Source organism: Myxocyprinus asiaticus, chromosome 13 (genome assembly GCF_019703515.2).
Source record: "Myxocyprinus asiaticus isolate MX2 ecotype Aquarium Trade chromosome 13, UBuf_Myxa_2, whole genome shotgun sequence".
NCBI lineage: Eukaryota > Metazoa > Chordata > Actinopteri > Cypriniformes > Catostomidae > Myxocyprinus > Myxocyprinus asiaticus.
In genome coordinates this window covers 2,358,230-2,383,323 of record NC_059356.1, presented here as the reverse complement: position 1 = coordinate 2,383,323, position 25,094 = coordinate 2,358,230, and the positions used below count along the sequence as shown (strand labels likewise).

At 38.7% G+C, this 25,094-nt stretch overlaps 1 protein-coding gene across 3 annotated transcripts in view; it reads left to right on the top strand.

The window, feature by feature from the left end:
- The window catches only part of LOC127450321 (centrosomal protein of 112 kDa-like), a 291,075-nt gene that overhangs the window by 130,332 nt on the left and 135,649 nt on the right, over positions 1–25,094 (top strand). For all 3 annotated transcript variants that reach the window (XM_051714326.1, XM_051714325.1, XM_051714327.1), the window contains exons 18-19: positions 6,737–6,872; positions 17,282–17,389. In XM_051714326.1, the coding sequence (XP_051570286.1) occupies positions 6,737–6,872; positions 17,282–17,389 (244 nt within the window). The remainder of the gene's footprint in view (positions 1–6,736; positions 6,873–17,281; positions 17,390–25,094) is intronic.

Here is a 25,094-nt window from a genome sequence, read left to right as displayed (position 1 = left end):
AAACGCCCTGCTGCGGGGGCTCCATAGCCGGAACCAAAGTGTGTGTGTTGCTCGCTGTACTACCCACATCCGAAACAGTATCTACCGGCTTCTCTTTCTCACTGACCTCCACTAGTGTTCGGATGCATGTCTCTAACTCATTAAACTTCTCCGTCAGCATGACTAATTCCTTACATTTATCACATGTGAATCCCTCAATGCTGATGGAAGAAGCTATAGTAAACATGTGGCATGCAGTGAAGGAAGTAATAACATGAGCGGATGCCATGACTTACCACAATTGTTTGTTGTTGTTATGGTTGTTATTGAGCAGCGAGGGTTTGTGATCAATGTGGTTCGATGTGGTACCTGATCTTCAGATGTTGAAATTGATGCAATAATCCGTGTAAAACACAGTGGAGAAAACGAATGCACGCAGTCGAGACGCGAGATGTAGACAAGCGGGAAAAGAAAAAAGAGAGAAAACGGGTGCATGCGGTAAAATACACGCAGTTGAAACAATAGAAAAGCGTAAAAACCCGAAGCACATGGAAAAATAGCAAAGGATAAAATGATGAACGTACTGTATAAGAATAAGAATAAGCAATGCTAAGCAGGCTAGCAAGCTACAAACACTCATGCAGTGTGCCGGCAGCATCCATAACAGGAAGTCAACCAGAATTATCTACTACAGTCTCTCCCTCTAGAAGTTCCTCTTTCTTATTTTAAACAATTTTATTTAATAGCTAAGTCTTTTATTTGGAATGGTAAATGACCTCGGTTGCATTTCAGTAAGTTGCAAGACCAATTGACAAAGAAGGTTTAGGCCACCCCAAAATTTTGTTTTAATACTATGCTTATGGTCTAAGACACTTGGCCCCATTGGTCTCTTCCATCTGAGATAGCTCCTCCCTGGTACTACATTGAACAAACGGTCCTTGCCCCAATCTCACCGTTGCAAAGTATTTCTATCAAACTGCCTAGATAAGTAAAAATGCATCCCATTATTTCACACTTACATTCAGAATGGACAAAGGTATCCTGTATTTTCAATGATGTATGTTCCTGTATGTTTGATACTTTACCAATTGTTTCTTCAAGCTTAATGGCTGAACCCCAAATTACATGTCCCCCTTTTGCTGGAAAGAATGGGTGGAGAGGGGTGTTGGTACACTTGGTGACCTTCATGAAAACAGAGCTTTGAGATCATTTGAAAATATAACACAGCAATTTGGGATTTCTAGGTCTCAGTTTTTCAGGTATTTACATTTACGCCATTTACTTTATACTATTTTTGGTGGTAGTACACAACCCCCTAAAGCTGCAGACACTCTTTGTATGGTGCTCACGGCCTTTGGAAAGGGGCATGAAGCTTCAGTGTAATATTCCTCATTGATACAGAGTCTTGGTGACGGGGCCTTAACAACTCTTAAGAGATTATGGGAAAGAGATTTAAACTTGGTATTGGAGGATGGGGAGTGGGAAAGAATTTTAAAAAAAATGCAAGGGTGTGCCTTATTCAGTTTAAGATTTTGCATAGTTTCTATTGGACTCCCTCTAGATTGTTTAGGCTTGGTTTAAAAGACACACCGATCTGCTGGCGATGTCAGTTGGAGGATGGAGACATGGTCCATGCTCTGTGGTTCTGTGCTAAGATTCAAGAATTCTGGTTAAAAGTCCAGAATTTTATCTGTGAGGTTTTAGATACTCAAATTTCATTCTGCCCCAGACTATGTGTATTGGGTGATGGGGTGGTTATTAAAGTAGATGACAAATATATAAAAAGCTGGGTCCAAACTAGTGTAGTGATTGGCAGACAAATAATTCTTAGAGGATGGAAGTCATGAAAATATCATAAAAAAAATGATCCATATGACTCGTTTTCCAAAGTCATATGATGATTTTTGAGTGAGGAACAGAACAATGATTATCATTGGATAATGACTCGAATTTCAGGCTGTTTCTCACACAAAGCTAATGTAAGACTTATACTTACTAAAATACTTCATTCATTTCATTTAACACTGAAATTTCACCCAGTATTTTTATGCTTATACGAGTATCATGCAATATCCTAACATCAAATTGCTAGAATTAATAAAGTGCAACAGTCTGGTTCCGGAAGTAAAAATCTCATTAATGTTTTCCATAGGCAAATAATTTTTTGACGATAACTTATAATAAACCTTTAAAGACAGACCTGCCATGCGCTCTGAGGTTGTTAATCGGTCAGTCTCCGTTATTTACGTTGATAAATATTGTTAATGTGACTCGGGGGGGCATTCATTTTTACACGCATTATTTACAGGAGTTTTTGTGGATGGCACTGGACAATATTCATCAGACTTTGAGACACAGAGCTGTTGCTTCATTCAGTCAAAAGGTGAAGGGGTTTAACAACGTGAATTTAAAGTTATTGACCACAATGAGTGAGTTCACAAGCAATATCTGACCAGCACTCCCTGTTTCTGACTTTATACAATTACACATGCAATTATTTTTTATCCATCTTGCTAAATAAAGTATATCACTGTGATATTATAAGTTAGTATAGTATGACAATTAACGGCATGCCATATTTTAATAATACGGTCTAATAGTGGTCAATATTAGTTCATTTCATTGCATTTATTCGGTATATATAATATAATTTTCACTTTGACTCGCACAACAGGACAGCAATGCTCAGTCACTCTGCAAGCTTCATATTGTATGTATTTAAACTTACCAGAGCTCATTACTGAGATTTTTTTTTTTTTTGCATTTACAAAATAATATCACATTTGTTGTAATCATTGGTGTTATTTTAGAAGAGTAGTTTGCTGCAACTCTCTTGACACTTTCGCTATGGCTGAATACGATACCGGTTGTTATTGCCCTCAGATTGTACCGCTATGCGCCATGTGAAGAGTCCATCGCGGCCAACAAAGTGCGTCAAAATAGCTCTGCAGCCACTGCCCACTCCAATAACTCACTGTGAATGACACGATCGAGTCGCTCTCCCTATACTCTAAAATGACTTTTATATTTGTATGTCTAAATAATTTGCAATAGAATTGAAATATATTTGTTTCTATATTTATAATAAACAACTTTAAATCAAAAGTTGTACATATATCCATAGTTTTTAATTTGATTATGTCATCTGCAATGCTTCATGGGATTGTAGTTCATTCCCTCATTAAAGACGTTAAGTACACAGTCTTGTACCTTTGTTTTTTTAAAAACATTTTGCTTCAAATCAAAGTTTGTAATGTTGTGATTCACCTCAGAGCTGGTTGGTTTGGTTTATGGTGTATAACTCTGTTATGAAGGATTTTATGAAATCCCTATGGAAAAAAATTCAAGGCAAAAAAATGCTTCACGAACCAAGATGGCTAAAAAGTAGGCGGGCACTGTTGCGCTCTACTGAGAGTCGAGTCTCTAGTGCACTTCACGTAAGGAGTGCTGTTTGTACAGCTGACTATGTAAAGCGTTTCAAATCAAGGTTATTTGTACAGCACTTTTCACAACACACATCGTTTCAAAGCAGCTTTACAGAAAAATGTTGCTGTTAAAATCAGTCACTTATGAGGTGCCGTTTCAGTTAGGATGCTGCCTGTGTAGATAGTAGACAGCGAGGCTTGGAATACAGCTACAGACTGACAAATATAAAAACAAAATAACCTTCTAACCCACCAACTAACTAACTCCACCTCTTTCCCTCTCCGTCAGCCAGCTCCTCGTGGAAAGTCTCAGTATGTTCTGAGGGAGCTATTTTTGTGGCTTGGTCTTTTTCTTGTTTCTTTCTTGTTTAGATGTCTGTTTTTCTCTCTGTCTTTCTGCTGGTTGCTCCACATCAGAGCTCAGCAGCAGCTCTTTTGTGTGCTCTCTGCCCTGAAGACATTCATGTTGCAAGACTGATTAATGATTACAGACTACACAACTGTCAGGGAGAAACAATTTCTAGATCTTTTGATGTCAAACTTGAGAGAGACCAAAATTACACAGAAAAGAGGCCAGAGAGAAAAAAATGTCCCCAACATTTTTTATTTTTTTTTGTGCGTTTTTGTTTTTAATTTCCTTTTATTGTTATGTCTACTTTGTGTGTATGTGTGTGTGTGCACGTCTGTGTGTGTTAAATGAAACAATAACTAATGAAGGCTATAATTCTCATGAACTGACAAAAATGTTCATGTTTACGACACATGTAGAGAATATGATTTATTGACCCCAAACTTTTGAACGCCATTGGCTATACATATATAGCCCTTTACATAACAAGTAAATTACTCACAAATTACCAAATTTCGCACTATGTGACTAAAATATGTATTTTATTAGCCACTGGTGAGTAAATATTCAGACTTTACTCGCCAGAGGTTAAGTTGTGTAGTGAGGAAGAAGAACTTGAGCACTGCTATCCTTTTACTGAATAAGAAGCTGGAGATTAAGAAGCTGGATTCAGTCTCGTATTTTACAGCGTGTTGTGTCTCGTGAGTGCATCCTGGAGGACTCTATTTAGTTGCAGTGGGGCCGGATCTGTCATGATTGCGCTGTCACCATCGCTTTAGTTCAGCCGTGAAATGGCATTGACATTGCATGTAACAACGTCAATTTTCACAACATTCTCCATTTTAAAGCATAATTACAGACCAGTAACGCTCCTGTTGGACGTCAGTTAGAAGGTAAAAGTGCTGCAAAACTCGAGTGCATGTAGATTTGAATTTGAGAACATGTACGAGTACAGTTTTTGTACAAGCAAGTCATACACATTATACAAGTAAAAGTTTCCTTTTGTTTCATCCCGTGTATTTTGTATCCAAAGACGAGACCCAGACACCCCATTTTCATTTCATGTCTCATTTAAAATCCTTTCTATTATTTACAGTCAGTTGATGATCAAAAAGATACAAATAAAACATTATTTCTAATCATACATTGCACGGATGTGTTAATGTGTGCTGCATTCATTCAGCCGTAAACATTTGCTCATGGAGCTGATCTCTTAAAGACACAGTACAAATTTATTGCTTGTTATACAGATCAGTGGAAACTCAATGCAAATCACACAAGTGCATATAAACAAACATCTTACAAAATGTAGGAATGTAGTAAGTGTAATAAATGTGTAAATACATAAATATTTAAAAGGTACAATCATACATTGTGAAATATATTAACTTCAGAAAACACTGTAAATATGAAAGTATTTAACAAATACAAATCTTTAACAAATCTATGCTAGGGTTTGGTAAAAGTGTTTTTCTTTTTTTTTCTTCTTTTTTTCTTTGCATAGTAGTTTTGATATAGTAGCACTTAAATTGTTATTTTTATAATTTATTATTAATTCTATTTTCATTATTAGTAGAACAACCTTTTTTCCAACCTTTTAATTTGTATGAGATTTCAAACAGTGACAACAGCTTGTATCAGTATTAAAAATGCAATTTCATTACATCATATAAATTGATAGAATGTGAAATTTTTACATTTGTACACATGCTAAAATGTGTAAAAAAGCGAAACATGAAAATAAAATGTACAATCTTGCGTACTATATTGTGTGAAATCATATACAGTATATGAAAACAAATGATAATTTTCAGTTGCATTATGCTTACATGTTGTCAAAAGTCTGGCGAGTAAAAATTTAAATGTGATAAATTGATATACATCAATTAAAATATGGCTTGGTCTGTTACATCAAATTAAGTTAGCACAAATTTTTAAAATTCATGTAACTAGTACATAATGAATATATCTACTTTTGATATTGATTAAATAATATTTTATTAAAAAATATAATAAATACATTGCATTTTGTTTTTCTTGTTTTATATATAAAAAATAAAATAAAATAATTTTACAATTTAGCAAAAAGAGAACATATTTTCCCCATTAGCTGTCTCATGTTTGTTTGAGACATCCTAAACACTGATATCTGTAGATATGTTTTAATTTGCATTGCTGCTCTATTATTGTTCAGTCGGGAGCTTTATGGATTAGGTGTTTAACTTCTTTGATTAAGCACTAATGTTTTTTTTTTTTTTTTTTTTTTTTTTCACGGGCCCTGGTGAATACTCACAATTAAAAGTAATTACCGCAGTAAATGCACTTGTCTGAGGGAGGGTGCGAGGTGACACACACACACAGACATAAGCAGTGAAGCAGGTTGACAGGCTCTTTGTAGCAGTCTGTTGAGTTTGACAGCTCTTTTTGCAGTTGTATCTTAGTGATGTTGTCAAACACGAGTCACACTCACATTTGACATGCTGCGATGGACGCTCAAGTTTTCTAAGTGAACATAAAATGCCCCCAATCAGGTGATGGAAAAATAAATATAAACACAACCATGAGTGAGATTCTGTGTGAGCTGTTTTCCATTATATGTATGTTAGTGCACATCCAAATGACAAAAAACAAGGTCACATTCAGTGATGAGAATGTTCATTCTCTCTTCTACTGTAAGATGCAAGAGCATGTATGTACTCATATTGCAGTCTAAAGGGCCGTTCACAGAGAACGTCTGTTAGAAGGTGAGAGTGCTTGTAGATTTGAATTTGAGAACGTTGAGAACGTGTACAATAAATACAGTTTTTGTACAAGCAAGTCATACACATTATATGTGTTTTTGCGTCCCCCTGTGTTGTTTTGTAATAGTCTATGTAAACGTGCGCTGGACGGACTTCTTTGACCGCTGTGGTGCTTCTCACACATGAGCGGCATTCTGTCTGAATGGGCCCTGAACTAATTTGCTCATGTATATGTGTTGTAGGGATCGAGAGGAGCAGTTGGTTCGTCTTCGTGACAGTCACAGACAGCAAGCCCAGCAGGCAGAGGCCGCTCTGGAGAACTTCAAGAAGCAGGTGGAGCTCAGCTCAGAGAAGACATACTCTGACATGAAACAACAGGTAAGTCGCAACTGTTAACATGTACATAAAACATGCCAGCTTTCTTAAAATGACGAGCTCTGATCTGACAGGCTGGCTTTATGCAGCTTCCAGTGGTCAGTGTGGACAGGTCATCATGAAACAAATGGCCCTTTTCCACAGACAAGGTGTAGTAGAGTCCAGTCTGGAACAGTTCAGCACGTTTCCTCCGCGAAAAGAAAAGACTGTTTCCGGGCCCTAATTATTGGCTCCGAATCGGCCCTTAAAACCTCTTGGTCTCTAAACAAGAACTGTTAACGTCAGAGGTCAAGGAGCAAAGTAATGTCCATCAAGTCTCAAGTTTTCATAACAACAACTCAAGTCTTGCTGACTGACCCACAACAACACTAGATCACTCTCATTGTAATCAACAAAACACTGGAGATGGCGGATGCGGTGTTGCATTGGCTTTAGTCAACAGACACCCCATTCCTATATTTGTTTCGCTCTGCACAAGTACTTTAGTTTCCCTTTATTTTCACGGTCGATCTGAAAAAAATAAAATGTTATATTTACAAATATCAAATGTGTGAATTAGGGCTGCAACTGTTGATTATCTTGATAATCGATTATTCTTTGATTATTTCTTTAATCGATTAATCAGGGGGGAAAAAACGTCAACTTGTATTTTCTTTATTTTATTAAAATTTGTTAATTAGGGGAGTCACTTGACGCTATGCGAGGGTTGATCGCTTAGAGGCGAGCTCCGCTTAAACTTTGCTACAATTATCCTTTTAAGCAATATTAACCGGTGAGAACTGTAATAGATTTGTTTGTTAAACTGTGCTGGAGGGCAGGATGTCAAAAAAAATTTAATCGGTGGCCTGTGGGGACATTAAAAAGCACTTACGTTCTCACACATCAGACGCCTCGCAGGATCAAAATGGCAGAGGTCCAGTCGATAGTGACAGCGAGCTTTGTGACGAGGGTCGGGATATCTCGAACAATTATGCAGCACTAACAAAAATCTCAACCGACATGGAAGGACTCGCAGAAATACATCATGCGATCATGTCTATGGAGGCGAAACTTTCCACCCTGACCACAAGAATGGATGTTGAAAAACGTGTCGAGTTTCTGGAGGTGGCTGAAAGAGAGCTACAGGCTAACCCGCCTGCTTCCAAGGCTGATGTGGAACAGGTGTGGGGGAAAAACTAGGGGATATGGAAAATCGGAGCAGACGTAATAATGTTCGTTTCGTTGGAATCCCAGAGGGAAAGGAAGGTCAGGATATGGTGCAGTTTTTGGAGGGGCTTATTCCAAATTTGATCGACACAGTGGGCCGCCGGCTCTAGTTAGAGTGTGTGCAGAGAGCTTCACACAGGAAGCTGAAAAACTTGACAGGGAATGGGGTGGGTGTGCATTTTGCAGTGCTGATTCAAATCAAATCAAATCACTTTTATTGTCACACAACTATATACACAAGTGCAATAGTGGGTGAAAGTCTTGGGTGCAGTTCCGAGCAACATAGCAGTCATGACAGTGATGAGACATATACCAATTTACAATAAACAGATTTACACAACACAATTTACATCTAATATACACATAATTACACACAACACAATATACAAATAATAATATACAATACACACAATATAGAATACACATACATACAATATAGAATACACATTATACAATAAAAATAGGATATATAGTATATATAAAATATACAGTAGGTTGTATTGTACTGTATTGACATTCAGGCTGTCGGTTGATAGTCAGTTGCCAGTGTGTTGTTAAGAAAGAATATAATTTATGACAGTCCAATGTGAGATAATAAGATTAATAAAGTGCAGTGCTGATGTATATTGATCGTGAGAGATCAAGAGTTCAGAAGTCTGATTGCTTGGGGGAAGAAGCTGTCATGAAGTTGGCTGGTGCGGGTCATGATGCTACGATACTGTCTGCCTGATGGTAGCAGTGAGAGTAGCCCATGGCTTGGGTGGCTGGAGTCTCTGATGATCCTCAGAGCTTTTTTCACACACCGCCTGGTATAGATGTCCTGGAGGGAGGGAAGCTCACCTCCGATGATGTGTCTCGCAGTTCGCACCACCCTTTGCAGGGCTTTGCGGTTGTGGGCGGTGCTATTGCCGTACCAGGCAGTGATGCAGCCAGTCAGGATGCCCTCTACAGTGCTGGTATAGAACCGTGTGAGGATGTGGCGGTTCATTCCAAACTTCCTCAGCCGTCTCAGGAAGAAGAGGCGCTGATGAGCCTTCTTCACAATGGCCTCAGTGTGGACGGACCATGTGAGTTCCTCAGTGATGTGGACACCCAGGAACTTGAAGCTGCTGACTCTCTCCACCGGTGCTCCATTGATGGTGATGGGACTGTGTTCTCTGTCTTTTCTTCTGAAGTCCACCACAAGCTCCTTTGTCTTGCTGATGTTGAGGGAGTGGTTGTGCTTCTGACACCAGCGTGTCAGAGTGTGCACCTCCTCTCTGTAGGCTGTTTCATCATTGTCAGTGATCAGACCTACCACCGTCGTGTCATCAGCAAACTTAAAGATGGCATTGGAGCTATGTGTTGCCGCACAGTCATGTGTGTACAAGGAATACAGGAGTGGGCTGAGAACACAGCCCTGCGGGGCTCCAGTGTTGAGGGTAAGTGATGAGGAGATGTTGCTGCCCATTCTAACCACTTGGCGTCTGCTTGACAGGAAGTCCAGGATCCAGCTGCACAGCGAGCTGTTTAAGCCCAGAGCCTGGAGTTTCACATCAAGCTTGGAGGGCACTATGGTGTTGAATGCTGAGCTGTAGTCTACAAACAGCATTCTCACATAAGTGTTCCTTTTTTCCAGGTGGGAGAGAGCAGTGTGTATTGTAGATGCAATGGCTTCACCCGTCGGAAGTAACGGGTTACATCCGCTGCAGAGACGGAGAGTGAACTAACCTCTGTAGCTTCGGCCGCGAGAGCTCTCTCCGCGAGGGCGGTGTTATTTCCCTCGAAATGAGCATAAAAAGTATTTAGCTCAACCAGGAGAGAGGCAGCGGTGTTCACGGCAGAGTTTTTATTCCCTTTAAAGTCCGTGATGATATTAATTCCCTGCCACATGCTTCTAAGAGTTGGTGGTGTTAAACTGTCCTTTAGTCTTGTCCCTGTACTGGCATTTGGCTGCTCTGATAGTTTTGCGGAGGGTTCCCGGAATTAAAAGTGGAGGTCCGCGCATCAAGTACAGCGCGAACATCGCTATTTATCCATGGTTTTGAGTAAGAGCAGGGGAGTCATCACATTGATAAGTAAGCATTTACAATTTAATGTCTCAAACAGATCAAAGATAATTTAGGTTATTATTGTTTTGGCTGAAATGCAGGGGCAACATTTATTTTGGCTAATATTTTTGCACCCAACGCTGATGATCAGAACTTTTTTATAGATCTTGAGGGAAAGTTACAAGCAGCTGGGATCCTTTATGATATGGTTTTTGGTGGAGACTTCGATCTTTTAATGGATCCGGTCCTTGATCATAGTGATGCAAAAGTGTGTAGACCCTTTAGAGCAACGTTGACCCTTCAGAGGATGTGTCAAAATCTTGGTCTTACAGACATTTGGAGAATATATATACAGTGCATCCGGAAAGTATTCACAGCGCTTTACTTTTTCCACATTGTGTAATGTTACAGCCTTATTCCAAAATGGATTAAATTAATTATTTTCCTCAAAATTCTACAAACAATACCCCATAATGACAACGTTAAAGAAGTTTGTTTGAAATCTTTGCAAATTTATTAAAAATAAAAAATGAAAAAAATCACATGTGCATAAGTATTCACAGCCTTTGCCATGACACTCAAAATTGAGCTCAGGTGCATCCTGTTTCCACTGATCATCCTTGAGATGTTTCTACAACTTGATTGGGGTCCACCTGTGGTAAATTCAGTTGATTGGACTTTATTTGGAAAGGCACACACCCGTCTATATAAGGTCCCACAGTTAACAGTGCATGTCAGAGCATAAACCAAGCCATGAAGTCCAAGGAATTGTCTGTAGACCTCCGAGACAGGATTGTATCAAGGCACAGATCTGGGGAAGGGTACAGAAAAATGTCTGCAGCATTGAAGGTCCCAATGAACACAGTGGCCTCCATCATCCGTAAATGGATGAAGTTTGGAACCACCAGGACTCTTCCTAGAGCTGGCCGCCCGGCCAAACTGAGCGATTGGGGGAGAAGGGCCTTAGTCAGGGAGGTGACCAAGAACCCGATGGTCACTCTGACAGAGCTCCAGCGTTTCTCTGTGGAGAGAGGAGAACCTTCCAGAAGAACAACCATCTCTGCAGCACTCTACCAATCAGACCTGTATGGTAGAGTGGCCAGACGGAAGATACTCCTCAGTAAAAGGCACATGACAGCCTGCCTGGAGTTTGCCAAAAGGCACCTGAAGGACTCTCAGACCATGAGAAACAAAGATTGAACTCTTTGGCTGGAATGGCAAGCTTTATGCCTGGAAGAAACCAGGCACCGCTCATCACCTGGCCAATATCATCCCTACAGTGAAGCATGGTGGTGGCAGCATCATGCTGGGGGGATGTTTTACAGCGGCAGGAACTGGGAGACTAGTCAGGATCGAGGGAAAGATGAATGCAGCAATGTACAGAGACATCCTTGTTGAAAACCTGCTCCAGAGCGCTCTGGACCTCAGATTGGGGTGAAGGTTCATCTTCCAATAGGACAACGACCCTAAGCACACAGCCAAGATAACAAAGGCGTGGCTACGGGACAACTCTGTGAATGTCCTTGAGTGGCCCAGCCAGAGCCCAGACTTGAACCCGATTGAACATCTCTGGAGAGATCTGAAAATGGCTGTGCACCGACGCTCCCCATCTAACCTAATGGAGCTTGAGAGGTCCTGCAAAGAAGAATGGGAGAAACTGCCCAAAAATAGGTGTGCCAAGCTTGTAGCATCATACTCAAAAAGACTTGAGGCTGTAATTGGTGCCAAAGGTGCTTCAACAAAGTATTGAGCAAAGGCTGTGAATACTTATGTACATGTGATTTTTTTTTTTTTTTTAATAAATTTGCAAAGATTTCAAACAAACTTCTTTCACGTCATCATTATGGGGTATTGTTTGTAGAATTTTGAGGAAAATAATGAATTTAATCCATTTTGGAATAAGGCTGTAACATAACAAAATGTGGAAAAAGTGAAGTGCTGTGAATACTTTCCGGATGCACTGTATATATCACTCATAAGTCACTCATTCCTTGTGCCACTGATTGCTCAATTGGGAAAATTTTAGTTTCAGATCATGCTTCGGTGCATATAGAGAAAAGGAAATCATATATATGGCGCTTTAATACATCCCTTTTGCATGACCCAGCATTTCAACAAATGTTAAAGACAGAAGTCAATGTTTATGTAGAAACCAATTGGTCCTCAGTGTCCTCTGTGGGTGTGATTTCCCTGATCCAGTTAGATGTAAAAATGTTGTCTAAAATTTTGGCTAATCGATTAAGCAGAGTAATTACTATTACACATATATAGATCAAGTGGGGTTTATTCGTGGTTGTAGTATTTCTGATAATATTAGGAACTTTATAAATATTATGTGGTCAGTAGCAAATAATCAGACCCTGATTGCTGCCATCTCACTTGACGCCGAGAAGACGTTTGATGAGGGACGGGTTTGAGAACACTTTTGTTGGGTGGATGAAGTTACTTTATAAACAACTGTTAGCTGCAGTGCAATTTAATGGATTCATTTCAGTTTTTGTTTTTTTCTCTCTTGGTAGGGGAACCCGGCAAGTTTGTCCCCTCTCTCCTTTATTGTTCTGTCTTGCCCTAGAACCATTAGCAGCCGCAATAAGAAAAGAGGATGATTTTCCTGGTATCGTAGCAGGTGGTGTGGTGCATAAACTTCTACTCTACGTAGGTAATATATTATTATCTGTCTCTGACCCCAGTAGATCTATGCCTAGCCCCCTTAAAAGTATTAATTCTTTCTCCAAATTTTCAGGATGCAGGGTGAACTTGTCTAAATCGGAAGCTCTTTTTCTGACAGTAAATTGCCCTACCACAGCTTTTCAACCTGGCACCTTTCAATGGCCCAAGCAAGGCATTAGGGATTTAGGCATTTTATTTCCAGCAAATTTGAGAGATTTAGTTGTAGTTAATTTTGACCCATTAATGAAAAAGTTATCGTGTGATGTTGATAGGTGGGCATCACTACATTTGTATATGGCAGGGAAGGTCAATGTTATAAAAATGAATTGTATTTCCAAATTCAATTATTTACCTCAGTCTCTCCCCCTAGAAGTTTCTCTTTCTTATTTATGTCTTTTATTTGGAATGATAAAGGACCTTGTTTGCATTTCAGTAAGTTGCATAGACCAATTGACAAAGGAGGTTTAGGCCTCCCCAAAATTTTGTTTTATTACTATGCTTTTAGTCTAAGACACTTGGCCCATCAGTCTCTTCCACCTGAGAGAGCCGGTCCCTGGAACAACATTAAACAAGCGGTCCTTGCCCCAATTTCACCATTGCAAAATCTTTCTATTAAATTGCCTAGAGAAGTAAAAATGCATCCTATTATTTCAAATATTCAGTATGGACAAAGGTTTCCCGTATGTTACATTTTGAGTATAGCTGAACCCCAAATTATGTATTAACAAGTCCCCCTTTTGCTGGAAAGAATGGGTGGAGAGGGGTGTTGCTACAATGGTGACCTTTATGAAAATGGAGCTTTGTGATTTAATTTGAAAATATAACACAGCAATTTGGGATTTCTAGGTCTCAGTTTTTCAGGTATTTACAGTTGCGCCGTTATACTATTTTTGGTGGTAGTACACAACCCCCTAAAGCTGCAGACACTCTTTGTATGGTGCTCACGGCCTTTGGAAAGGGGCATGAAGCTTCAGTGTAATATTCCTCATTGATACAGAGTCTTGGTGACGGGGCCTTAACAACTCTTAAGAGATTATGGGAAAGAGATTTAAACTTGGTATTGGAGGATGGGGAGTGGGAAAGAATTTAAAAAAAAATGCAAGGGTGTGCCTTATTCAGTTTAAGATTTTGCATAGTTTCTATTGGACTCCCTCTAGATTGTTTAGGCTTGGTTTAAAAGACACACCGATCTGCTGGCGATGTCAGTTGGAGGATGGAGACATGGTCCATGCTCTGTGGTTCTGTGCTAAGATTCAAGAATTCTGGTTAAAAGTCCAGAATTGTATGTGTGAGGTTATAGATACTCATTTCATTCTGCCCCAGACTATGTATATTGGGTGATGGGGTGGTTATTAAAGTAGATTAATCCAAACTAGTGTAGTGATTGGCAGACAAATAATTCTTAGAGGATGGAAGTCAAAAGGCGCTCGCTCATTTCAAGAATGGTTCACCGAATTGGGCAGGGTGGCGGCATTCGTAACGATGTCATATAAACAGCTTGACAGATTAGATGCATATGGTAAGAAATGGGACAGGTATTTGTCCTTTCTGGAAGATTCTCAGTGAGGAGAATGTGGGGAGAGACAAAATTGTGGTAGTAATTGTGGATTGTGTTTTTTGTGGAATACTTTCTTTTCTCTTTGTTGATTTGTATATTTTTATTTTCTCAAATATATATATATATATATATATACAGACAACCGGTCAAAAGTTTTGAAACACTTGACTGAAACATTTCTCATGATCTTAAAAATCTTTTGATCTGAAGGCGTATGCTTAAATGTTTGAAATTAGTTTTGTAGACAAAAATTGCCCAACATAGATGGGAACTCCTTCAATACTGTTTCAAAAACATCCCAGGGTGATACCTCAAGAAGTTGGTTGAGAAAATGTCAAGAGTACATGTCTGCAAATTCTAGGCAAAGGGTGACTACTCTGAAGATGTTAAAATATAACACAGTTTTGATTTATTTTGGATTTTGTTTAGTCACAACATAATTCCCATAATTCCATTTATGTTATTCCATAGTTTTGATGACTTTACTATTATTCTAAAATTATAATAAAGAATGAGTGTGTTTCAGAACTTTTGACCGGTAGTGTGTGTGTGTGTGTATATATATATATATAAATGATAAGAGAGTTTTCATTTTTGAGAGAACTATTCATGTGGATTGTTCCAGAGAGTCCAGACAGCGAATGATCTGAATGATAATTCACTGCATTCTCACATGTGGCAGTGTGCAGCTCCTCTCAGACACCAATTCATATCTCGATCAGTTATGTCTGCTGTGACCTTGTGGTTAGCACATGTGTTCCAATACGTTGAGCTTTGGCCCTCATGCCGACAATGTAGGTTTGAATTCGGATTGTGCTGTTATCTCATCCTATTGTCCCTTATCTCCTTCATTAATTTCACTTCTGCAACAAAAAAAAAAAGGTTGTGTTACCTTAATTACCCCCCTCAGCACAGATCAAGATCAGCTTGTAGGCTGTTTGACAGTGCAGCATATGACTTAGTCGCATGGTATAGATGGACAGTTACTCATACAGACACATGCGTACATTCACCATTTCCATCATAACAACTCCAACAACTCCAACCCCAAAAACAGCCGTGCACTCTGTGCCACCCCACTGCATGAACACACTGCACATGACTGCAGCCGCGCATTACATCCTGTGCACAGATGCTGGAACGGGCCGCTGCGGCGCCACACGGATCCACCGCCACAGCTGTGTCCAATGTGTGTGCAACCAGACATTCCCGCTGTTGTTACCTAACTGTTAAAAAGCTCTTATGTAGATTTATGTCACCTACATTTCACAAAACGACACCACAAAGGATATGGATAATGGATAATCATGGGTAATCTCTCCTCACTGAAGTCAACATGAAATCAAAATTGCCCTTATTTACTTTCTTAATGAATGTGTTAGGGCTACAAAAAAATACTAGGGTACAATGGGGCTAAAGGTATACCTTAAGGAAAAAAATTATTTTTCAGATCACAAAATGTATCAAGATTAAAAAAATTATTATTTTTATTGAATATTGAAGGAGCAACATTATTTGTGTAAAAATAAATAATAACAGAACATTGTTTTTATTAAAACTTTTTTTTTTTGTAATAAATTAAGATAATACTTATTCAAAATAACCACTTGGTCATGCTGCATGTATTGCGTTGTAGATTCAAAAGAATCGGTTAAAAAGTGTCATTCATTTGGACCTAAGACTACACCAGTTGCATTGTGTTTTACGATGTAGATTCATAGGAACTGGCTCATACGAGTCATTTGTTCGGGAATCAGAGTACACTGGTCACACTGCTGATTCAGAAGAACCGGCTCAAACAGGTCATTCAGTTAGGAATCGGACCACACTGCTGGCACTGAGTTTTATGATATAGATTCATAAGAACTGGCTCATAAGAGTAATTTGTTCAGGAATCAGAGTACACTGATGAAGTACACACAAGAATGGAGGAGCACACACATAGCATTCGGAACTTTTGTTTTAGAAAGTAACTTAAAAGTAATTTGTAATGTGATTACTTTTCCATGACACAATCAGCAAAAGAATATGATTACAATTTTAGGGAAGTAATTAGTGATTTGTTGTGGATTACTCCCAACCCTACTCGAGACATTAAAAGTTCAAAAACTATTTCCATTGTGACTCATCTCTATTATGTACTGTGTTCTTCAGTGTATGTGCTGTCAATAATGATTTGAACTTGCCTAAGAAGATTTAAACAGGTGTGCATGAAGTCATTGGCAGTGTGTGTGTGTGTGTGTGTGTGTGTATGTTAATGGTCATGTTGTGGGCGAGTGTTAGATGATCCTGAACCTCTCGCTGGACTGAAGCTGAAGGCTGCTGCCCACATCCTGCTCACGATCTCTCTGATTCACCATTCTAGAGATGTCCTCTGTTTTCCACCCATGTCTCCAGCGATCTTCATCTCCCATCATTCAGCCCACATCAAAGTGTCCGACATTGCTTTAATGCCGCCCCCTCTCTCTCTCTCTCTCGCTTTCTCTCTGTCCATTTGTATTCATCTGTTTATAGCTGCATTAGTAAAAATAAAATCCTCTGAATAGTGAAACATGGATTTGAGTTGAATCAGATGAATTGAGATTGAATCAGTTGTGCTGATCCTGTCTACACCGGGCGTGAGTGGTGCATCGCTAGTAAATCACTCCCATTATAATCAATCAAGTCATCTACACTGGAATAGTCTGCATATGTTGACAAAAATAACAGGTAATTTCGGATCCACACAGGAAATTTGCATACTGTGTGCAATATACATACTGCAAAAATAGTAGGTTGCATTCTATTCCGAAAATATCCAAACTCTCACATAATGAAGACATCGGCTGGCACGTTTACTGTCATACATTCCCGTACTTAAGAGCTGCCTATGAGTAGTTCAGTAAGAAATGCTGCCACAGAAACACTTCTTTTTGCTGTAATTCTCTGTTTGTTTGTTTGTTTTCCAGATGGAGAAGGTGGAAGCAGATCTGATTCGCTCTAAATCACTGCGAGAGAAACAGTCTAAAGAGTTCAGCTACCAGTTAGAGGAGCTCCAGCGCAGATATGAACAACAGGTCAGAATGCAAACAATACAAACTGTTTGCTGCTGTTCAAATGAATTGACATTACATTAAAGGGAAAGTTCACCCAAAAATGAATGGGTGCCAACATTTTGAAGCTCCAAAATCCACAAAAGGGATTTCCAGACAACTCTGGTGGTTAAATGCATATCTTCAGAAGTGACATGATAGGTGTGGGTGAGAAACGGATCAATATTTAAGTCCTTTTTTCTTCACTTTCACTTTCTCCTTATTCTGTTTTTGCCGATTCGCATTCTTCATGAAAATCACCCCCTGCTGAGCAGGGAGGAGAATTTATGATAAAAAATAAATAAATTTTTTACTTTAATGTTGATCTGTTTCTCACCCACACCTATCATACTGTGTCTGAACACATGAGTTTAACCACTGGAGTCATATGGATTACTTTTATGCTGCCTTTATGTGCGTTTTGGAGCTTCAAAGTTCTGGTCACCATTCACTTGCATTTTATGAACCTACAGAGCTGAAATATTCTTCTAAAAATCTTAATTTGTGTTCTGCTGAAGAACATACACATCTGGGATGACACAAGGGTGAGTTCATTATGAGAGAATTTTCATTTTTGGGTGAACTATCCCTTTAAGCATGGAAATGTTATTGTGTTGGTAGAAACATAAACGAACAAATCAGTTTCTCATCCCAACATTATTACAGTGACGGACACAGTTCATATTCAAATGAAATGATCTACACATAACAATTGGACAAGCTGCTGCAGAATCAAATATATTAATGCATTTCTGCCGCATCACATTTAATTGCTTTATCATATCATTCCATTTGGTTTCTTCTGATTAAAAAAGCAATTTGTTCTTCGTTAAATCGAAATCCCATTTACTGATAACACGTTACATTTAATTGACTGACAGGAACGTGCCTGTTATCTTTAGTGCAATCTGTCTTTTCAAGATTGAAATTGCAAATTGGTTCACCTCACAATCGTATCTCATTTCTGTTTAGCAATAGATATTATATTGCACACTAGATTTGCATGCCCTGAAGGTAATAGCAGTGCCGTAATGTTAACGTCTTTAATACCTGAAGGGAGCTGTTTGTTAGCATTCCCATTTATCTCAAAGCCAGTTGCTCGGCAGGTGCATGTAGCAATTTGCTATATATAGGATATATGCAATTTGAATTGTACCATCTTTGCTCATGGGTACTCAGTTCTGGACACAGAAGTTGTCATCAGATGTGTTGACGAAGTGTTTGGGCTACATGATGCGCTAGGCTTTGTTAATGAATGAGGCATTATCAGACACATTTTGTTTCGCACATGTACATTTTGTACTGCACATATATGTATTTTTCTAGTTTTTTTAAATGCACAATACAATGAGTAAGATCATGCAGGTTCCCATGATCTCTTGAGCTCTTCTGTAGCAGACGGGCTGTGCAGGTAAATCTCTGTTTAAAGAGGGCCTTCTCCTTCTCAACCAGCTCAGCCGACAGGCCTCACGTGTATGGAAGCCACTTCACACATAATCTGGGCCGTCTGTCCACATACAGCCGTGTGTGTTGTACACATTTACGGTCTTGTGCTGAATCAGACATTCTGCTGAGGCCTATACTCAAACCAGCCCATCTGGCACCAACAATCATGCCACGGTCCAAATCGCTGAGATCACACTTTTTCCCCATTCTGATGGTTGATGTGAACATTAACTGAAGCTCCTGACCCATATCTGCATGTTTTTATGCATTGTGCTGCTGCCACATGATTGGCTGATTAGATAATCACATGGATGATTGTTGGTGCCAGATGGGCTGGTTTGAGTATTTCTGTAACTGCTGATCTCCTGGGATTTTCACACACAACAGTCTCTAGAATTTACTCAGAATGGTGCCAAAAACAAAAAAACATCCAGTGAGCAGTTGATGAGAGAGGTCAACAGAGAATGGCCAGACTGGTTTGAACTGACAGAAAGTCTACAGTAACTCAGATAACCGCTCTGTACAACTGAGGTGAGAAGAATATCATCTCAGAATGCAATGTTGTGTGTGTGTGTGTGTGTGTCTATATATATATATATATATATATATATATATATATATATATATATATATATATACACTATATTGCCAAAAGTATTCGCTCACCTGCCTTTAGACGCATATGAACTTAAGTGACATCCCATTCTTAATCCATAGGGTTTAATATGACATCGGCCCACCCTTTGCAGCTATAACAGCTTCAACTATTCTGGGAAGGCTTTCCACAAGGTTTAGGAGTGTGTTTATGGGAATTTTTGACCATTCTTCCAGAAGCGCATTTGTGAGGTCAGACACTGATGTTGGACGAGAAGGCCTGGCTCACAGTCTTCGCTCTAATTCATCCCAAAGGTGCTCTATCGGGTTGAGGTCAGGACTCTGTGCAGGCCAGTCAAGTTCTTCCACACCAAACTCGCTCATCCATGTCTTTATGGACCTTGCTTTGTGCACTGGTGTGCAGTCATTTTGGAACAGGAAGGGGCCATCCCCAAACTGTTCCCACAAAGTTGGGAGCATGGAATTGTCCAAAATCTCTTGGTATGCTGAAGCATTCAGAGTTCCTTTCACTGGAACTAAGGGGCCAAGCCCAGCTCCTGAAAAACAACCCCATACCATAATCCCCCTCCACCAAACTTCACAGTTGGCACAATGCAGTCAGACAAGTACCGTTCTCCTGGCAACCGCCAAACCCAGACTCGTCCATCAGATTGCCAGATGGAGAAGCGTGATTCGTCACTCCAGAGAACGCGTCTCCACTGCTCTAGAGTCCAGTGGCGGCGTGCTTTACACCACTACATCCGACGCTTTGCATTGCACTTGGTGATGTATGGCTTGGATGCAGCTGCTCGGCCATGGAAACCCATTCCATGAAGCTCTCTACGCACTGTTCTTGAGCTAATCTGAAGGCCACATGAACTTTGGAGGTCTGTAGCGATTGACTCTGAGGAAAGTTGGCTCTGCGCACTATGCACCTCAGCATCCGCTGACCCCGCTCTGTCATTTTACGTGGCCTACCACTTTGTGGCTGAGTTGCTGTCATTCCCAATCGCTTCCACTTTGTTATAATACCACTGACAGTTGACTGTGGAATATTTAGTAGCGAAGAAATTTCACGACTGGACTTGTTGCACAGGTGGCATCCTATCATAGTACCACGATGGAATTCACTGAGCTCCTGAGAGCGGCCCATTCTTTCACAAATGTTTGTAGAAGCAGTCTGCATGCCTAGGTGCTACATTTTATACACCTGTGGCCATGGAAATGATTGGAACACCTGAATTCAATTATTTGGATGGGTGAGCGAATACTTTTGGCAATATAGTGTATATATATATATCCTTTTTTCTTTTTTTTTGTTGATAAAGCAGTCATTCTGCTTTTATTAGGAATACTATATTCCGTGTTCAATACAAGTTAAACTCAGTCGACAGTATTTGTGACAATGTTGATTACCACAAAAATGTATTTCGACTTGTCCCTCATTTTCTTTAAAAAAAGCAAAAATCTGTGTTCCAGTGAGGCACTTGCAATGGAAGTCAATGGGGCCAATTTTTGAACGTTAAAATACTATTTCAAAAGTATAGACACAAGACATAAACAATATGTGTGTTAACATGATTTTAGTGTGATAAAATCACTTACTAACCGCATCTGTTTAAAATGATATACAATTGTATAACATTGGTGCCAATACAGTGCAATGCTGTAACCCCCCCCCCCCCCCCCCCAATGATTTAAACATTTTTGTTTTATTTTTTTATTTTTTTAGAGTTTTAACAGTAGAATTAATGTAAGTGTTTTTATAAAATTATAAACTTCAAATTTCTGTCTGTAAACCCTCCAAAAATTGTAAATGTCTCACTATAATCTCCATTTTTGCTTTTTTTTAAAGAAAAGGAGGGACAAGTCTAAATGAATTTTTGTGGTAATCAGTATTATGCCACAAATGCTGTTGATTGAGCTTAACTTGTGCTGAACCCAGAACATTCCTTTGATTTTTAATAGTGTTGAAATTTGCCAAAATGTCACTATTTTGTGCTTGTCCCCACACAGACTTTGGAACTTACTTCCTATAATGAATTGGATCATGGAAACCCATGAAACAATTTTATTTCACAGTTATTTTCATGTAGATCAAGATGTGACAAGCGGCCCTTTATTTGTTTTTCAGCCATCAGGGGTTTCATTTGGGTATGAATGTAGCAAATATCTGATTTAAAATAAAAAAAAAATAAAAACTTTCTGTCCCTCTCCTCCCCTTAACACGACATCCATTTATTTATTTCTGGAGTTCTGGACTTCTACATTATGAGAGTTATAATGAACTGTTTTGAATGTGATCATATCATTAGGGAGAGTAATAGACATTTTAATGATTCTGTCTACATGATATATAACGTTACCAAGGTGACAAACCCTCATTAATATCTACTGTCTAAACTGGATTTTTCAGTTCAAACTGTGATTTCACTCTGTTAGAACAAAGGGAATCTCAACCAGAGCAGTAGAGATGTCCAAGTAACTTCAAAAGGGAGATACATAATTATTCAGTCAACTATTAACCAGTTATTATTCTGTTTTTGGTTAAAACCAATGTATGCTTTTGTTAGGGTGTCAGGAATATGTCCGGGTCATATTTCACCATTATTATATATATATATATATATTATACTGCATATACAGTAATTTTCATTTAATATTTTTGTTACATTGACCCCATCACGGAAGAACACATTGTAACAGATCTGTAAGACGTATTACTGCTTTAAAGGGATAGTTGACCAAAAAAATAAATGAATTAATAAATTAATTAAAATTCTGTCATCATTTTCTGTTCAGTCTCAGTCTCCATTCACTTTCATTGTATGGGACAAAAGATGCAATGAAAGTGAATGGTGTCTGAGCCTATCAGTCCCTAGCATTGGGTGTTAGTGTTTGGAACAACATGATAACAGAATTTTCATTTTTGGGTGAAATGTTGCTGTAACAGTGAGTTTGATCAGTCCTTCTGAATAATATTGAGCACCTATTCTTTTGAAAGCATACTTTAAGAGCAGGTTCATAAGCAGAGCTGTAGTTGACTGACCTCATGTAATCATGTAATGGATGGAGTTATCTGAGATGTTTAGTGTTGGTGTTATGAGTGGACTGAAGTGTGAGGGGTCACTCTTCGACACTTCATGTGGACACAAAGGCTCATTCCACAGGGCTCCCGTCAATGGGACTTTAAAAGAGTGCATTTCTATAGAAGCGCTGTGTCTCTTTGACCTCCTCGCCTTTACAATGTCACACCTGCTCTGTGTGCAGATGCTGAGCTCATGTCTGAGGTCACAGCAAGCAGTATATGATATCAGAAACATCCCACAGATGTTTCGGGAGGCTAATCTATTCTGTCAGGCAGTCCCTCTTTAATTTACTCATCCGCCTTTTTTTAAGTTGATTTATTTTCCCGTTTTTCTCAGGCACACACACTCATATAGTTTTGTGAGTAACTAACTAGTAGCCATGCTACTAACTTCTAAATTTTTCAGAGTGTGACAGCTTAGCTGTTGTAATAATAATAATACTCAAATGGGCTCTCCTAAAATGTCCTCATTGTCTCATATGAAGCATTGGGAGGTATGATTCATTTAAGTGAATTGGTTTGTTTGGGTGAAAACGGTAAAAAAATAAAGAACATCCCTATGCAGATTCCAGAATAATGTGATAGTATTTCTTGAAATAATTCAACAAAATAATTAGGGTTGTCGATTTAACATGTTAATTTAGTCAGATTAGGCCTATATAAAAAATAACGCATTTAAAACATTAACCCAATTATGTATGCCTTCTGACACTTCATTTCTATGGTAAAGAATTGTCCTGCCATCGAAGCAATTCAACCTTGAAGTACCACCTTGTTGTTTTTGTAAGCTGCTGGCCACGTCCATGCTAATACCTTTTCATTTGAAAATTCACACTTTTCCTCCTCTAAAATTTGAGCATATAAAAAATGCTCTCCATAATGCATGCTTTGGAAAACGATGACATTAGAAAACTGAAACCGGAGTTTTCAAACGAAAACTGATTAGTTTGGATGTGACCGCAGTCAGCAGGGGGCAGTCAATGCAGCTCCAGCTGTACAGGCAACAAACCACACTTACTGAAAGCAGGCCAACACGTCTAATGTCAAGTCATATACTAATTCGTATAAGATGTCGAAATCGTACGATACATTGTGCGAAAACATACGAATTTTAGACCAACAAATCACATATGCTTCCCTCGTCCTTCTAATCCATGATAGTTCGATTACTATCGTGGTTATGTTTAGGGTCTGGGATAAGGTGCTAGACTTTATTGTAAGGTTAAGGTTTGCATCGAAATACGAAGAAAGGAAATATCGGGTTTACAATGAGATGCGGGAAGCGGTATGTGATTAGTTGGTTTAAAAGTTGTAAATTTTCCTAAGAATCAGCTCGTACAATTAAACCATCTCGTACTATTCTTACGACTTTTCATGAAATCGGGTTGGAGCAGGCAGCACAAAGGAAGAAGCCTTTCATACATAACGCATTCTTGCATCCAAATTCAGCTGGACAGAGCACAACAGTATACAGTGGTCTCGTTTTTCAAAGTTTCAAACTATTTTTAATTTGACACAGCATCCTAAAAAGTGAAGGTTACGACGCTGAAAACCTAAGACGTGATGCAACTAAAATAATTGTAATTATTGAAATTATTATATTATTATCTATATTTGGAAGCCTTAGCTAATTAATTTTTTCATTAACTAATTTATCAGCATATCATGCAATTAATTTGATTTAATTATACGATTGATTGATACTTAGTAGACATTTTATATTAGAGGTCGACTGACAGTGGGTTTTGCCGATACGATAACAAAGGTGGTGGAAAAGGCCAATAACCGATTAATCGTCCGATAGTTTTAAAAATCGATTTATAGAATGTAAATTCATTCTTAGCCTTTACTAACTATGACGGCACGGACACACTGTAGATGCTACAAGAGCCCAAAATGAATAAAATCCCAGATGCAGTTTATTATGCAACCAAAATCCCAATAATAACCAGAAAAAATTCAGATTTGTTGCATAATTAGGGACTTTTAACTATAAACAAGCCCGAAACATTCAAGGGACTCTTATTTTGAAATGTTGGAGACTTGGCTTTGTTACTATGCTCTGTATTAAAGCATTTACAAAGTTAAAATTTGATATCCTATATATTTCACCAGATGAGGTTTAATGAGGAATAAGGTTTATTATTATTCACAAGATATGCAGTTGGAGACAAGATGAAAAAAAAAAAAACTATCGCAACTATCTGCATAGATTTTTGCAGATAACCGATAGTTCCAAAAAACAACTATCGGCACCAATTAATCGGTACAACCGATATATCGGTCTACCTCTAATTTAAATGCTGCTCTTCATCACTGTGATTTTTTTATTTCTTTTATTTATTTATTTATTTATTTATTTTCTCTAGCTTAGGTAGTTTTTAATGTAAATTGATCTGATCAAATGCTGTTTAATGCTGTCACCCTAGTTGAGATCCTCAATGAGTGTAAAAAAAAAAATCAGCTTATTCAAATAATCCAACAACGCAAGAAAACTACAATGCATGAGATTTGAACTCATCTGGTTAATTTCTGCTTTTGACATCAAAACGTAAACAAACG